The 17,548-nt window shown below is 38.7% G+C and overlaps 2 protein-coding genes across 3 annotated transcripts; both read right to left on the bottom strand.

Annotated features, from left to right (window-relative positions):
- Positions 1-3,248: 3,248 nt before the first annotated feature.
- On the bottom strand, positions 3,249-8,056 carry LOC133450980 (NXPE family member 3-like). Of its 2 annotated transcripts, XR_009783139.1 has the most exons (5): positions 7,870-8,056; positions 7,425-7,495; positions 6,474-6,677; positions 5,148-6,389; positions 3,249-4,755 (listed from the first exon to the last, which is right to left on the bottom strand). XR_009783139.1 is itself a non-coding variant. In XM_061729890.1 (4 exons), exons 1-4 carry the CDS (start codon positions 7,896-7,898, stop codon positions 5,815-5,817), a joined length of 879 nt encoding a protein of 292 aa, XP_061585874.1. In that variant the 5' UTR covers positions 7,899-8,056; the 3' UTR covers positions 3,249-5,814. The 2 variants fall into 2 exon arrangements, 1 of the variants encoding a protein (XP_061585874.1); XM_061729890.1 differs by having other exon boundaries at positions 3,249-6,389.
- Positions 8,057-14,526: 6,470 nt separating this feature from the next.
- Positions 14,527-15,811, bottom strand: LOC133451542 (tubulin alpha-1B chain-like). The gene is made up of 2 exons (XM_061730676.1): positions 15,679-15,811; positions 14,527-15,608 (listed from the first exon to the last, which is right to left on the bottom strand). The coding sequence occupies exon 2, from the start codon at positions 15,522-15,524 to the stop codon at positions 14,628-14,630; it is 897 nt and encodes a 298-aa protein (XP_061586660.1). The 5' UTR covers positions 15,525-15,608; positions 15,679-15,811; the 3' UTR covers positions 14,527-14,627.
- Positions 15,812-17,548: the final 1,737 nt, after the last annotated feature.

Raw genomic sequence — 17,548 nt, 5'->3', positions numbered from 1 at the left:
CTTCACACAGTTGTTTGGTTGCTAGACGCTGATTAAATTATCACAGGTTTGTAATGTGAAAGAATGCTTGTAACGCTCCGTTGTGTCCCAAAAATCAGAACCAAGCAAGGTGAGGCAGCGTTCAGTTACTTCAGTTACGTTCTGCTCCTAAATAAATAAATTTGCCTTCCGTTCGCCTTTATATATACACAGCTCATGACGTCATCAGTCCTTTGACGCATGCGCAGTTCCAGCGTGTTCCAGCGTGATGACGTAGGTGTGCTATGGCTCTGACGCTCAGCGCCGCGAGTTCCATCCATGGTTCCATTGCTAAAAAAAAAAAAAAAAGCGAGTTCCATTGCTTGATTGTCACGAGAATAGACATTATATACGTTTTTATGTCTATGGTCACGAGCATAGATATATATAAAGGCTAGATGACTCAAGACGGAGTCTCCAGCCTCGTTGAAGTTGGAGGGTGAGTGGTCTGTACAGACAAAAATACTCATAACTTGCTGAAATCTTGACGGATTTACAAACGGTAAAGTCTATGGAGGATTTTTTGTGCCAAAATTAAATAAATAAATACATCATTAATTAATTAAAATGGGAATGAAATATATCATTAATTAACACCGATTGTTTTCATTAAACCTCATTAAATCAGCCCATAATATGATTTTATAATAATTACTCTCTTTGGATATATAGTCTAGATGACCATGAACACATCACAAGCAATATGACATTAAACCACATTAAATCAGCCCATATATATGATTTTTAAATCAGCCCATAGGCTATATATGCCCATATATATGATTTTTTAATAATTACTATTTTGTGATATATAGTCTAGATGACCATGAACACATCACAAGTGGTTTGACCAAAATCAGTGGTATGTATCACAAGTTTTATGGCTGTTGAATTCATAATATCCAATATCCAATATCAAACCAATTCAACCGCGGTGGATCATCATAGTTATATAATATTTGCTTTTGAAGGTTCCTCTCTATCCTGGGCTTCATCATCATCAATATTGACACATTGATGATGATGGTTCCTGCTTGAAGGACAGTGATATGTCGTGACCTACAGGTTCAGCCAGGACCACCTGGAGCTCCTCTTCAACTGCATCATCAGGTATGGTCAGGGGCGGAGCAGGGGTCCCAGCCTAGGGGGGGCCAAGCATTCTAGATGGGCCCTTGTGGCCTAAACATCCCCGTTAAAACATAATTGCTAAAAAATAAATAAAAATGCCACAGATCAGCTCTCTGACACACAACCACAGCACGCAGGCGACACGGTCAGAACCATTCAAATAGAACTATAACCCTAATGCAGACTTTAAGATATAAGTATCAAACTGGAGATAAAAATCAAATGACATCCAGTGATGTCTATGGAAGCTCATTTCCGCCAGTAAAAGAAAAAATAAGATGAAATCTTAGCCTTAAAAATAAAAATATCCCCACGGTAAGTCATAATTATCACATAAAAAGTCATAATTTCAACTTTCTATCTCATAATTTCAACTTTCTATCTCATAATTTCAACTTTCTATCTCATAATTTCAACTTTCTATCTCATAATTTCGACTTTCTATCTCATAATTATGATTTATCGTGGGGATATTTTTATTTTGGATTTTTCCTTTAACATTTAATGCTAAAAGTCCAAATCTACGGGAAATCAATGGCGGATTAATCAGACGATAGTCAAAAAAAAAAAAGTCCACCTAATTCACCAAGCTCATTAATTATTATACGTTTTTATATTATTAACCAATCTGCTTCTAATTTCAGGATTTTTTGCGCGACAGATTTTAAAGAAGCTGTCCTGTGAGGTCTGTCGTGCCAGCCTGGTGACGGATGCTGCATCTGCAAGAAAGGACAAGAGCTTCCATCTGATGACACTGAAAAATAATGGTGGCCTTCTCATCCCATCTGAAGACACAGTGAAGGTCGTCAGGACAGCAGAGTGAAGGTCATCAGGGCAGCAGAGTGAAGGTTGTCAGGGCAGCAGAGTGAAGGTCGTCAGGGCAGCAGAGTGAAGGTCGTCAGGGCAGCAGAGTGAAGGTCGTCAGGGCAGCAGAGTGAAGGTCGTCAGGGCAGCAGAGTGAAGGTCGTCAGGGCAGCAGAGTGAAGGTCATCAGGGCACTTCTATACAAATGATCACGTAACTGGGTTTCAACTACCTTTTCCAGAATTTAAGATACAAATGGAAGGTTGGAAATTGCTTTATAATTAGGTAATATGGGTCATATGCAGAAGGCCTTTTGCTGAGCCCCTGACGCAATCAACTTCTCACATCACTTACCTTCCTAATCTTTTCTTCAGCTCATGCAATTACCCTCCCTCTCCTGCCACAGCCATGGCCACAAAAAGACAACACTTTTTAATATTCTGTTCTATATAAACATTTGTTAAGAAGAAAAGGGAAGAGAAAAGAAAACATCAAGAGTGTTCTAGTTCTCATAAAGTGGGAAGGATTAGGTTGGTTGATGTTTAACTTTGATTTTGCTGGTGGGCTTCAAAGTAAAACTGAATTTTGTGTTTCTCCTCGTGTTCTTGGCCAGCACTCAGTATTTTGGGGCTGGTTTGTACCTTTGTATAATTGTATAATCTATGTCTAATGTATAATCTATGTCTATCAGCTGATGTAAAGTGTAAACAGAATTTCTTGAAAATGAGTTGGCATTTGGCTCAGTTGGTAACTAATGAGGTGGTTATTACAAAGGTGCTTATGTCATACATAACGTCAAAGTCGTGACATCAATCTCAACATTACTTTCAGATTGAATATGGTTACTTTATGCAGCCACTGAACTTCCTTTCAGTCGATGTAATATTAAAGAAAAATTGGCAGCGAAACAAGTGGGTTCCCCAAGACCAAATTAACACATCAAAGACATTTCTATAAAGCATGGGAAATTGTACAATCATCATTGTACAATCATCCCCATTTTATGCATGTGGTATGATTGCAAAACTGATTGATTTCTTATTAACTGCAATGGTTCTGTTACTCCACAAGGTGTCTCCATTTCAACTGAAATTTTTGAAAATATAATCTTCCACTCGTAAAAAATGTCTATTTGGGATTTATATATACATGTCAAATTCATAACCTGCCCACGGACTGATGAGGAATACTGTATGCTTCATTTGAGGGCCCACTTTGCTTAAATTGTGTTGCCTGAAAATTGTGCAGTAGATTGACCCAGACTCATGTTGTATATTGAACGAAAAGCATTCTGGGAATTGTAGTCACTTTTATTTCAACACAACAACAGTGACAATGTGACAGGAGGGAAATAAAAGGCGTAACAAACTAACAAATGACAAAATGAAACAGGTGCCAAGGCTCTGGGATGGCAAATAATCTGAACATTTTATGAATTGAGTTCTGCAGAACATTGTCCATATAGCTTTTCATTCATCTATATCGTTGCACAAAAATAAAGTGGATCTTATTATACAGTTGAAGATAATCAAGATATTTTTTGATTATCAATAACTATATCAAGGTCATCGAGCAGTTTGCTTCACAAATATTGAACTATACAAAGCAAAACTAGCAAAACTAAAAATAAAGGCAGCAGTTTAAGTTTTTGAGATTTCCATTCGTCTAGGTCTTTTTGCCCACCGTTTTAGAGATCATGGGATTTTATTTAAAGCGATTTAAATTAAGTTGCAATCCTCTACTTGGCTGCGTGTGTGTGTGTGCGTGCGTGCGTGCGTGGGCGCATGTTTCATGTGCATCAGATTTATATTTTATTTATCAGGATATTTAATTGTGCAGACATGCCTGTAAGGAGGGGAGGTGGAGAGAGAGGGAAGAGGAGTGGAGTGAGGTGCTAAAGGCCGTGGATCCACCACCAGCTGGATAACAAAGAGCACAGCAGGAAGCACATGTACCAGTTATTTATGTTGTATGGATGATATGTATGTTGTTATTTCTTTAGTTTTGATTAGTGGGTATCCAGACTTATTATAGTTTTGTATTTTTCCATTCGTTTCAGTATTAGTTTTAGTTTGTCAACATTATAATACGTGGTTCGTAGGTAAGGTTTAAGAAGTTCAGAGCAGGTATTACAATACAAAACACAACAGTGTTTTGTATTGTATGTAACAAAGTAACAAATGTAACAAAGTTATTGTCGGAAAGTGGCGTTCTATGTGTCCCTTTTTAAATTTCAGCAAGGTGGGGCTACGAAATGTCTTACATTTCTTACAGTGGAACACAAGCTCCTTTTACACACTTACAGAGAATATGAGCATATATTTTATTAGAATATTATTATTAGAACTACCTATTAGGGGCAGGACGTACCCTTAAACCTTTAATATGTAATTAGTGTAGTGTTTGAACCTCTCTCACTTCTCCAAAGGGGAACAATTTGAAAAAAAGAGGCGTATCTGGTGTAAAAGTTGGCTTTATTACAATATCCTCTAGCAATATCCTCTGTTCACATCAACCAAACCTGTGGGACACAGAAAGAAGAGTGAGAAAAAGTAATCTAGCATTCACTAAATTCACTATCTTAATGTCTATATATTCATCAATGACAACAAAATAAAAGTGTCAGTTACAGTAAGTATACACACCACTATATAAGTATTCATCTACACTGTACTCTGATAAAAGAAAAGCAAGACAAGCAGATGATGACATATGCTTTTAAATCAAAAAGTGACTCAGCAAAGGGTGGTCACTTTGTTCCCATTCCTGGAGGTGGAGACGGCATCGCTTTAGGAACAGCAAACCCTGCAAGAAGAAAACATGACTCACATACACAACTAAGAAAAGGAACAGCCACAACATTATTTTGCAGCTCATGTAATTTATAGCTACCCCACTTGTGGAGTCTATTGACAACAGAAACTTCACAAGGCTCTTTCAGGATTACCTTTAAAATAATTAAACTCAACATCCCATATAAACATGTCATATTTTTTTTAAATCAGAGGTAAACAATATAATTAATTCATTGGTAACAGGTGATCTACTCCTGCAGTGTTTAAATCACTGTGCAATGTTTTGGTCTATTAAATCTATGAATTTAAAAATTGAAAAAATTCATATCTAACTTAAAAAGCGCCTCCGATATAATAAACACGCATAATGACTTAAAATTGGTCGATATTTCATCGCCTTACCTCAGGAGTTTCTCGACGTGCGGCCACTGAAATCAACGCCACTTGTGGAACTATAGAGGCTCCATCACCAGGAAGTGCTGTCCGCCATGTTTTACAACGGAGTCCTATGGAAGTGTCGCCACTCTGGTTGTACTCAAAGCAACAGGTCACAGAAAGACGTGATACGTCATTACTTGAAAAGGTTTTTCATAAAGAGACTTGTTTATTGTGTCGCTGTCGCCAAAGTATGGCCGTCTTGTTAGTGTTTCTGATATTAAACTATGATTTTGCAATTTATTGTACAATCTTGTTAAAGCTTGCATATTTTTTGTGGACTCATTTATTAAAACTTTTTAGAAAGATCTTTTTTTTTTATATATATAACTGAGATGTACCAGCAACAACAGGCCAGAAGCCTATAAGCCAGTTTTCTCATCATTGTTTGAAGCTTTTTTTTTTAAGTTAATTTTAAAAACCCTTTTATCTTTAAGTTTTGACAGTAGATTACCAGATAAGTTTTAATTGCTGATGCGGGTTTGTTGATTTTTAAAATGTGCCGGATAATAGCCCATTTTGTACACGACTGAGTAGTGCTTAAGTGTGTTTTCTAACTACTCTCCAGTCCCCGTGTTATGACTGCTGGCATAATGAAAGGTATTTATTGATTAAGTTGGACATCACTGAAGGCCTAAGTGTGAAATGCACCGCCCGCCACTGCTTTTGAAGGACATGTGTAAGATAGGAGAACGTTGATCATGTTCTTGACAAGAGGCGGTTGTGGGTGGAGCTTGTGTGGCAGATGGTGGGCCAGGCCCATCTCCCATGCATCCACCATATGGACTTTCACTCCTTCAAACATAGCCCTCAGAACCTTGTCCCGCTGTATTGAGTACCAGTCGCTGTTGGTCAATGTCTCGTAGAGCGTCAGAGCTTTGGGGTTTGCAGTCCGGATGATGACCTTGGTACCTGGAGCCCTGTTCAGCAGCCGTACCACGGCCTTCCGGATACCCTGCAACCGCTGGATGTAGACCTCGACAGGGAAAGTGCTGAAGTGCGACCAGATGCCAATAACTACAACAGTGTTGGTGCCTCCAGCCACATGTTCTATTTCATTGGCAATGTAACGCAGTTGACTGAGTGGGACGTTGCCAAAACGGATAGGGGGTCCGTGGCAGCGATATGTCACTAAAATGTTGTTTGCATAGTCCAAGGCCATGAAAGGTCCTGTTTGCTTCGGACTGTGCAGATTAAACTCCTTGAGATCTAAATTTGTGACAAAGACAACAGATAAGGCTGCAATGTGAACAAAATCCAAAATGTTTTCAGAAATATCTGCTGTGCAGCTACCTGGTAATATTGAGTTCAGGTATTCAAACCACTGCCTGATGGTGGAGTCTCCAAAAAAGTGGACCACCTTGCCTTTCAGACACTGACTCATCATTGTGGTGTAGAACTGGCGAACTGTGGTACCCTTGAGAGCTCGCCACACACCCTGATAATAATACCCAGAAGGTCCAGTCTTCACAATGTGGCTTTTCCTCTCTGGTTGATCTGAGAAGATATATACTTTTAGTTAAACACTTCACACAAAAAGACCAAAAAAAAGGTGTTTCCCAAACCTCTCTGAGACCCTTATTTTATATTTGAATATTTTAAACATATATTAGAAAAGCCCCACATTAGAAAATTAAACAGTCGGGCCCCATCTAAAACCCAGTAGATCCCTATTCAGAATTCACCCGGGCAAACTCAGGTAGGGTCATCGTGGTACCTGGAAATGATTTAATTCCTTATTATTATATCATTACTCAATACTCAATATTTAATTTACTCCGAAGGGTTGTTAAAAAAAATGTTAAAAAAAATTTGGTCTCATATTAAAAGAGACATTTTTCAGAAATATTTTGATGTCCTTTTATGTCCTTTTGTGCGTATTTTATACATTGGTGAAATTGGAGAAAAACAAAGTCATATGTATACAGAGTAAACCAAAGAGAAATGTATCAAAAAAACATAATTAATGTTCATTTTTTCAATCAAAGACTATTTTGGTGCTAGTACGTACAGGTCGGGGGGCCTGGCTGGTCTACAAGTAGGGGGGGCTCCAAGGAAAAAAGGTTGGGAACCACTGCTCTACAGAATAGATGGAACGCTAACTAAGGAGATAAAAATCTATTTGCAGAGGGATGTGTTAATTTAACAGATCTTTTTTGCCTGTCCATGTCTAACGACATGTCTGTGGCTTTTATTCTGATGCAATATGACAAATAGTTTTTAGTGGTAAATGTTAGGGTGTACCTTTTAGTTTTGGCAGCACAGTGATGTTTTCAGGTCCAGAAGCAGGAATGAAGACTTTCATATTGACCTTGCTGGAGGAAAAAAATAAATAAAAAATTTAAAAAAAGAGCATGTTCAATGATCAAGAATCAGTTTTTTTTTCTTCCATTTCCTAAGCTGTTTATTATCGTGACTGATCTTATACAGGACTGTCTCAGAAAATTAGAATATTGTGATAAAGTTCTTTATTTTCTGTAATGCAATTAAAAAAACAAAAATGTCATACATTCTGGATTCATTACAAATCAACTGAAATATTGCAAGCCTTTTATTATTTTAATATTGCTGATTATGGTTTACAGTTTAAGATTAAGATTCCCACAATATTCTAATTTTCTGAGACAGTCCTGTATGTCAGAGGTCAGAGGTCGCAGCAGAAATGACTCCATAAACATGCCATTTGTACCTAACAACGGGCTGACTTTGTCCCGCCATTTCCAGCAGACATTGACCCAAACAACTGCCTGCCACGGCCGGTAAATCTCCCTCGGTTGACACCGACTTTAGTCACAAACTTTAGTTTTATTTTAGAGTCTTCTTGACAGATGGAAACATTATTGTCTTCTTCTTCGGTTTTCTCTGGAGCCCGTTTCTTCGTCTTCTTCTTCGCCTCCTTCTGTGGTTTGTATCCAGCCTGGCAGGTGAACCAGCGCCCCCTGCTGCTTTTGGGGGGGTAGCACGGCGTTTACCGCTTGGGTTTTACTCACGTCCTTAATAAACTAGAAATCTTGGCAAATCGGTCTGACAGCAAAGTTTCAATACAGCACAACTAATGTTCAAAGCAAAGAATAATTAACGTATACAGGGGATATTTTTTGAAAGAGAGGGAGGCTACAACCAGTACTCGAGTTGTAAAAAAAAAAAAATCAAGGGGGATGGTGGATTTTATCATATGGGGACAGATAATTTGTGCTGATTACAAATAATATAATATATTACAAATAATAGCACTGACCACAACACCTGCAGAAATACTGCAGGAATGACATAGCAGCAGTTAAATGCAGCCTTCTGTAAGCTTTAAATATCCACTGGGCTTACATCAAATACATCAAAACACAACAATAAAAAACAGTTTTCTGAACTTATCAATATGACTCTGTCCTTCACAGGATAAGTAAAATGGATCACTGCAAAAACTCAAAATATTAACAAGAAAATTTGTCTCATTTCTAGCTAAAATGTCTCATTTTAATAAAAAAATCTCATTACACTTAAAACAAGACTCATCACTGGAAAAAACAACAATTTTCCCCTGTTTCAAGTAGATTTTCACTTAAAATAAGTAGAAAAATCTGCCAGTGGAACAAGATTTTTTCGCTTGTAATGAGAAGATAAATCTTGTCCCACTGGCAGATTTTCCTACTTATTTCAAGTGAAAATGTACTTGAAACAGGTGAAAATTGTCAAATAAATTATTTTTCTGGTGTTATTTTTCTGGTGATGACTCTAAATGTTGAAATAGCAGTAAAACCACATTAATTGATGAAATGACATAAGGGATGGAAAGGAGGGATGGCAGTTTTACAGGGGGGGTGATTTTGACCATTTTTATTTCAGGGGGGATGCCATCCCCCCTCATCCCCCCTCATCCCCCTCAACTCCAGTACTGAGTATAAGCGATGCGAAGTTTGCAACCTGGAAAAGATGCAAACGTAGGACCTCTGGATGACGCCTTTATCCAATAAACACGCAAAAAATAAAAAATATTTAATTCCTTTCAAATATTTGTTATGTATTCTTCATTTCAATAATGATAATTCAATAATGTTGAACATGATTTCTCCATGTACATGACCAGTTTTTAGAAAAATAATAATACAAAAAAAAGCCACAATAGGGCAGATAATTTGTACATATCACTTTCCCACCAATCGAGAATCACAGTATGATGAAAAGATTGATGTAAAAAAAACTCTCGATTTTAACTCCTTTTATTTATTCTTTACTAGGAATGGACTGATTTCTTGAAGTAAAAGTTAATAATGGGAGGAAACCCAAAACTTTTACTGAAAGTGAACATAAACCTTTGCGATGCTCTTCATCTATAATAATAATACATTGTAATATATGTGTATATTTGTAAAGCACTTTTCATAAAATAATCTCAAAGTGCTTAAGATGAATGTCTTACCCAGATTTCTGTTTTTTTTTCAGTCTTTACCAATATTCCTCCCCAAATCTTTTTTTAAGGAACTCGATCAGGCTATTTCATCATTTATTTGGGCAGGAAAGACCTCAAGAATAAAATATTCTACTCTACAACGAAGTAAAGAAAAAGGTGGCCTTGCACTACCTAATCTGATGATGTACTACTGGGCGGCCAATATTCAAAAAATCCATACTTGGTACAACTTTCCAACTACAGACTGGTGTCAGATGGAAGCTCACTCTTGTAACTCAGTCTCTTTATCAACCTTAATCTGTGCTCCTCTAAATTCATATTCTGTTAAACACATTTCCAATCCAATTGTTGCATCTACTTTAAAGATCTGGAAGCAGTTTAGACGTAACCTTAAAATCCCCTCTCTTTCACCACTGATACCTATCTGTGACAATCATTTATTTCTTCCTTCGGCTCTCGACCCTGTTTTCTCTGCGTGGAAAGAGAAAGGTCTGGTTTATTTTAGTCAATTTTACATTGATAAAGTTTTTGCTCCTTTCGACACCGTTAATAAAAAGTTTGACCTTCCACAATCTCATTTATTTAGATACTTTCAAATTCGAAATTTTGCTCAACATAACTTTTTTAACTTCCCTCATCAATTGCCCGAGTCGCTTGTCGATACAATTTTATCTTTACCTGTAGCTCGCAGAAACATTTCAAATGCAATCAAATTAATCTCATCATCATTATCATTTCCTTTAACAGTTAAAAATATTTGGGAAAAAGAGCTTGGTACTATTTTTTCATCTGAATGGTGGCAGAGAGCCCTAGACAGAATTAATTATACCTCATCTTGTGCCAAGCTAACATTGATTCAGTTTAAGGTTGTACACAGAATTCACATGTCCAAAGTCAAGCTTCATAGACTGTTTGATACAGATGATAAATGTGACAGATGCTCTTTATCACCTGCTAACCATACACATATGTTCTTTTCCTGCCCAAAGCTATGTTCATTTTGGTCATCTTTCTATAATACTCTCTCAAAAGCCCTTAATAAACCGGTGGATTCTAGCCCTTTAATTTCTATTTTTGGTGTACCTGAAGATTTTAATAGTTTTACTAAGAAGGAGATCAATATAATTGCTTTTTCCTCTCTTGTAGCTCGAAGACGTATTCTACTTCAATGGAAGGACCAAAAACCTCCATCTCCCAATTCTTGGTTGAAAGACCTGATGTCATTTTTATATTTAGAGAAAATTAAATACGGTATTAGGGGTTGCTCTGATAAGTTCTCTTATATTTGGGAACCTATTCTTTCTTTTGTTAATTCTTTGGCATCCTTGGAAGATTAATTTAATCTGATTTAACTTAATTACAGAGAAGTATGATATTGCTAACCATGTCTCTTTTTTTTTTTTAGGGTTCCTCTTACGTCAGTTTATTTTAATTTTTATTTATTTATCTTATTTTGTTTTTTTAATTTATTTTTATTTTTTAATTTTTTTTTGTTGCTGCTGTTTTGCGTGTCCTGTATTTTAGTTTATTACTTTATTTTTCCTATTATTATTGTCTTCAGTCAGAGTCTGATTGGTAATCGGTACTTACTTTGGGACCTGTTTATAATTACGTATTTTGCAGTGTGTGTGTTTTGGGGTGTTTGTTATGTTAAGTCTTGTGTCCTTATTTATTTATTTTTTTTTAATTCTATTTAGTTATTTAGTTATTTATTTATTTTTTTGAGTGTGTATGGTAAAATATAAAACGGGGTATTCTGTCGAACCCTTTAAAAGAAATGTTTACTGTGTAATATAATTTACATGGATTACCCAATAAAGAAACATGTTAAAAAAAAAAAAAAAAATCTCAAAGTGCTACAGATACCAGCAAACAAAATAAACAAAAAGGAATAAAATCAAGACACAAAAAACCAAAAGTAAAAGCATAAAAGCACAAAGACAATAGAAACATCTATAAAAGACCAGGGAACGATTTAAATTCAATTGAATTCAATTTTATTGATATAAATCATATAAATTATATATATCTAATACAACAAAAGTTGTCTCTAGGATCTTTCCAGAGAACCAGAACATAAACCCCCGAGCAATTATTACATAAATAATGGCAGGTAAAAACTCCCCTAGTGGGAGAAAAACCTTAAGCCAAACAGTGGCAAGGAAAAACTCCCCTTTACCCTGCATTCACACTGAAAGCGTCAAAAATCTCCTGACACCAGCATCGCGCATCTTTTTTATGTATTTGATCTTATTTATGTAGCACTGCTACATAAATAAGATCAAATACATAAAAAAGATAAGAGAAGCCTGTAATTTTCATCACAGGTATATCTCAACTATGAGAGACAGAATGAAAAAAAATCCAGAAAATCACATTGTGTGATTTTTAAAGAATGTAATTGCAAATTATAGTGGAAAATAAGTATTTGGTCAATAACAAAAGTTCATCTCAATACTTTTTTATATACCCTTTGTTGGCATTGACAGAGGTTAAATGTTTTCTGTAAGTCTTCACAAGGTTTTCTTCACTGTTGCTGGTATTTTGGCCCATTCCTCCGTGCAGATCTCCTCTAGAGCAGTGATGTTTTGGGGCTGTCGCTGGACAACACGGACTTTCAACTCCCTCCAAAGATTTTCTATGGGGTTGAGATCTGGAGACTGGCTAGGCCACTCCAGGACCTTGAAATGTTTCTTACGAAGCCACTCCTTGGTTGCCTGGTGATGTGTTTGGGATCATTGTCATGCTGAAAGAACCAGCCACGTTTCATCTTCAATGCCCTGCTGATGCTGACCTATTGCAGATTCAGTCTTCCCAGCCTGGTGCAGATCTACAATTTAGTTTCTCTCATCCTTTGACAGCTCTTTGGTCTTGGCCATAGTGAAGTTTGGAGTGTGACTGTTTGAGGTTGTGGACGGGTGTCTTTTACACTGATAACCAGTTAAAACAGGTGCATTATTACAGGTAACGAGTGGAGGACAGAGGAGCCTCTCAAAGAAGAAGTTACATGTCTGTGAAAGGCAGAAATCTTGCTTGTTTGTAGGTGACCAAATACTTATTTTACTGAGGAATTTACCAATTCATTCAGTAAAAATCCTACAATGTGATTTCTGGGATTTTTCCCCCCATTCTGTCTCATAGTTGAAGTGAACCTATGATGAAAATTACAGGCCTCTCTCATCTTTTTAAGTGGGAGAACTTGCACAATTGGTGGCTGACTAAATACTTTTTTGCCCCACTGAACATAAATCTTTGTTAAAGACAGGAAGTGAGATTTTTGCAGCAAACAACTGTTTCTGGAATTAAACTACTGCAAAGACTAGACATTGATCTGCTTGTTTTATGTTATCTCCATTTAAACTCACTGCCTGTTGTACATCAGAAGTAATCTCACAGATGACTAATTGAAAGTCCCAGCAGCCGTAACGATTTTCACATTGGATGGTTATGTTTTCATATTTGTCTGTTTTCTGATCAGGAAATTAGTTTTAAACCAGTTTAATTTCAAAAGTGGTGAGAAGTATATCTTAATCCAAGTTTTTCTTGCAGCTGTGAAAGAGATGGACATCCCTGCGACCCTGGATCCCGTCCGAGACCAGAGGCCTGGGATGGGGCACCGAGGTGAGTTTGAACCCCCAACTGGACAAACCCTCCTGTTATGTCATCCAGTAATTATTTTTTTGTAAGCCTTATTTATTTATTTATTTTTTGCTGCACCATGTTGTAATTTGGCAGGAAAAACAGATCAGGCAGCTGACTGGAACCTGCTCACCTTATGTAAATCTCTCTCAGCTATTTTAGTTTGGCTGACTCTTTTCATGCTGACCTTTGATGCTAATATCACTGTATCCATCTGCTCTGTTCAAACCTGTCCAGACCTCCTCATTTCAAGTGTTGCTACAGAAATATCTGAACGAGCTTCCAGACAGGAGCGGGGACTGGCAGACTCCGCTGGGACTCACACATTGTCCCCACTTATAATACAATGAATATCTGCTTGCAAAACTTTCTGGCGACCTCTCCTGGATGAAAAAAGGTACTACAGCTGTGAATTCACCATCGTCATATTCCACTTACCATGAGCTCCCATAAATATTACTGGTGTTATTGGCTTTATAACATTTTAAGTAGATTCAGGGGCAACAGACTCCGTGTTGAGGGGATTGTCCTCTGCAGCCAAAGCAGTGGACGGTTTGTTCATTCAGTTTCTGCAACTGGTCATGTGGTGCGTTGAGATGGATAACTCCTTTTTGGTTTCTAAACATTGCCCACTTTTTCTGATGGGACATGATTTAATTCATGCTTTGGGTTTGTCACTCATTTCGACACCTGAAGGTCTTAAGGTAAAAAAACTGAATGCAAATGATGAGAACTCTTGTATGCTTCCCAGTGGCAGTTTCAGGTGCAGAGCATCTGCTTTGGGCTACAAGGAGCGCGGTCCCACCAACAAGTAGCTGCTGAGGGTTCATCCAAGTATAATAAATCTGACCTTTGTTCTCCTTTCCAGGACAGTTTGAGTTTAAACTGACGAGGTGAACACCAATAAAAAAAAACATTCCCACTTCATAAAATGGTAAATTTTTCACAAAAGTGTGTATTTCTGCCGTCATTAATCCAATGTGAAAGTACAGTTAGATCTGCAGCAGAAATCAGTGAAAGGTTAACTGATTTCAGATTTTGAAGGGGGACTAAAGTGAGTTTTGTTTAATATGACACTGATCTAAGAGCCTACAGAGAGGGTGGAGTCAAGTGTCAGACCCCCCTAAAAGCTGCTATTATGAAACGGTAGCATTTCAGCACTTGCGTGAATGAGCTTAAAAGTGAAACATTGACAAATTCACTTTAATTTAGATTTCCAGACTTAACACATTTCAGATGCCAAACTCAAACAAACAAACATCAACTGCATTTCCGTCATGAACACAAACAAACATCAACTGCATTTCCGTCATGAACACAAAACTTGAGAACTGGCTGACGGATGTTCAAGGATCTAATTCTCCTCTTTCGTCCTCCTTTCCGACGCTGCCGCTTACGTCTTAATATTCCCCTGCCTCTTCCTCTCCTCCATCATCAACGCTGTCAACTCCCACCTCCTCGTAATCCTTCTCCAGAGCCGCCATGTCCTCCCGGGCCTCGGAGAACTCCCCCTCCTCCATCCCCTCCCCCACGTACCAGTGGACGAAGGCCCGCTTGGCGTACATCAGGTCAAACTTGTGGTTGAGCCGAGCCCAGGCCTCGGCGATGGCGGTGGTGTTGCTCAGCATGCACAAAGCCCTCTGCACCTTGGCCAGGTCTCCCCCGGGAACCACGGTGGGGGGCTGGTAGTTGATGCCCACCTTGAAGCCGGTGGGGCACCAGTCCACGAACTGGATGCTGCGCTTGGTTTTGATGGTTGCTATGGCGGCGTTGACGTCTTTGGGCACCACGTCTCCGCGGTACAGCAGGCAGCAGGCCATGTACTTGCCGTGGCGAGGGTCGCACTTCACCATCTGGTTGGCCGGCTCGAAGCAGGCGTTGGTGATCTCAGCTACGGTCAGCTGCTCGTGGTAGGCCTTCTCCGCCGAGATGACGGGGGCGTAGGTGGCCAGAGGGAAGTGGATCCGGGGATACGGCACCAGGTTGGTCTGGAACTCCGTCAGATCCACGTTGAGGGCGCCGGCGAAGCGGAGGGAGGCGGTGATGGAGGACACGATCTGACTGATGAGCCGGTTCAGGTTGGTGTAGGTGGGACGCTCGATGTCCAGGTTCCTGCGGCAGATGTCGTAGATGGCCTCGTTGTCCACCATGAAGGAGCAGTCGGAATGCTCCAAGGTGGTGTGGGTGGTCAGGATGGAGTTGTACGGCTCCACCACCGCCGTGGACACCTGGGGGGCCGGGTAGATGGAGAACTCCAGCTTGGACTTCTTGCCGTAGTCCACGGACAGACGCTCCATCAGCAGGGAGGTGAAACCAGAGCCGGTGCCCCCGCCGAAGCTGTGGAACACCAGGAAGCCCTGCAGGCCGGTGCACTGGTCCGCCTGTCCACAGAGAAAACCGTGAGGAAACAGTCGATGCCTTGGAGGTGAAAACCACTTGAGAGGAACTCACCAGTTTCCGGATCCGGTCCAGAACCAGGTCTATGATTTCTTTCCCGATGGTGTAGTGTCCGCGGGCGTAGTTGTTGGCAGCATCCTCCTTGCCAGTGATCAGCTGCTCGGGGTGGAACAGCTGACGGTAGGTCCCCGACCGCACCTCATCTGAAAGAGAGGGGGGACAAAGGCCTGAAAATGTTAAACTTTACTGTCTCAGAACACACACTGGAAATTTTTTTTTTTTTAAATTAAAAAAAAAAAAAAAAAAAAAATATATATATATATATATATATATATATATATATATATAATTATTTAGATGGGACAATGCATATTAATGGCCACCAATCCTTCAGATCTGTTCACAATAATTCTGTTATGTTCTGTTCTGTAAATGTTTTCCAATAAGTTATGCTCTGTGTCTTAATTCATAATAGTCATTTTAAAATTGTAAAATTGAATTTGTGTCTGAGGTTGGGCCCGTGGGGAGGGGTTAGTTCCTACAAGAACTTTATCCTACTTTCACCCCTGGTCAGCAGTTTCAAATCATTAAAATGTGATCTGCTCAGACTGAAAAGCAGCAGAACTGATCATCACCGATGACGGTGGGCTCCAGGTCCACAAAGACGGCTCTCGGCACGTGTTTTCCAGCTCCAGTTTCACTGAAGAAGGTGTTGAAGGAGTCGTCTCCTCCGCCGACTGTCTTGTCACTTCGGGTCTGTCCGTCCGGCTGGATGCCGTGCTCCAGGCAGTAAAGCTCCCAGCATGCATTTCCAATCTGAACCCCGGCCTGGCCCACGTGCACCGAGATACACTCACGCTGGGAATTTCAGGAGAAGACAAGAGAAACACTTTAGACTGAAAGATTATACGCAAAAAATTTAAATTACTATAAAAAGAAAAAATATACATTTTATAAAAATATAAAATAAAAAGATTATACGCAAAAAATTAAAATAACTAAAAAAATTATACACACACACACACACACACACACACATATATACAAAATAATAAAATTAAAAAAAATTGCCGTTTTTCTGAATTAACGAGATAACATTTTAATTCAAAAATAAATCTGCTGTTTTTCCTCAAAACTTGCAAGAAGCTTCATTCACTTGAGAGCTCGATTTCATGGAAGCAAACATGTTCCTGTCCAGTTTAATCGAGTTTTATTTTGGTTTGAAACATTAGGAGATACTCTTGTCTTTAAGTTATATCGATGGTTTTGTTATTAGTTTGTCGACTTTGCGCAGAAACCTCAGGACTTTGCGGATGTTCAGACGGAAAGCCCATTCTGATCTGCTGGAGTAGCAAACAAAACAAACCTTGTGCCCCTTTTATCAGCAGGTGCTTTTTGTGTCAGTTAGGCTTCACTTTAGCATCAAGACACTTTCTACAGCCGTTAAACTTTAACCTTAAACTTTAACGTTAAAGTCCGAAGCGCTGGACGTTTACGAGGTCTCGGCGAGACGCCTTCAAAATAAAAGCACTAAATAGCTGTCTGCTTAAAACATAATAAAATAAAAGCCTGGCTTTAAAGAACGTTAATGAGTTAATAATGTAAATGGCCTTTAAATGAGTAGAGTATTTCTATAAATGTGTTTTATGTTTTCTCATTAACGTTCTTTAAAGCCAGGCTTTTATTTGTTATGTTTTAAGCAGACAGATATTTAGTGCTTTTATTTTGGAGGCGTCTCGCCGAGTGAGGAAAAACAGCAGATTTTTTTTCCCATTAAAATGTTATATCGTTAATTCAGAAAAACAGAGCAATTTGTTTTTTCTCAAGTGGATGTAATACATTTCCGTAGGAAAGTTCTCATGACTAAACTGAAATTTAGGCGTCGGCCTTTTGGGCGTTGGTTTAAAAAATACACATATATGAA

Source organism: Cololabis saira, chromosome 9 (genome assembly GCF_033807715.1).
Source record: "Cololabis saira isolate AMF1-May2022 chromosome 9, fColSai1.1, whole genome shotgun sequence".
NCBI classification, from domain to species: Eukaryota; Metazoa; Chordata; class Actinopteri; order Beloniformes; family Belonidae; genus Cololabis; species Cololabis saira.
Note: the sequence above shows the minus strand (reverse complement) of the source record. Positions and strands in the feature narration are given on the sequence as shown.

Excerpts from the sequence above, each read along its gene's own strand:
- LOC133450980 (XM_061729890.1), bottom strand. The coding sequence starts at position 7,898 with ATGGCGGGACAAAGTCAGCCCGTTGTTAG. Across the intron at positions 6,678-7,424 it reads TGTGCTGCCAAAACTAAAAG|ATCAACCAGAGAGGAAAAGC; the intron begins GTACACCCTAAC and ends ATATCTTCTCAG. Across the intron at positions 6,390-6,473 it reads CCTGAACTCAATATTACCAG|ATCTCAAGGAGTTTAATCTG; the intron begins GTAGCTGCACAG and ends TCACAAATTTAG.
- LOC133451542 (XM_061730676.1), bottom strand. The coding sequence starts at position 15,524 with ATGGAGCGTCTGTCCGTGGACTACGGCAAGAAGTCCAAGCTGGAGTTC.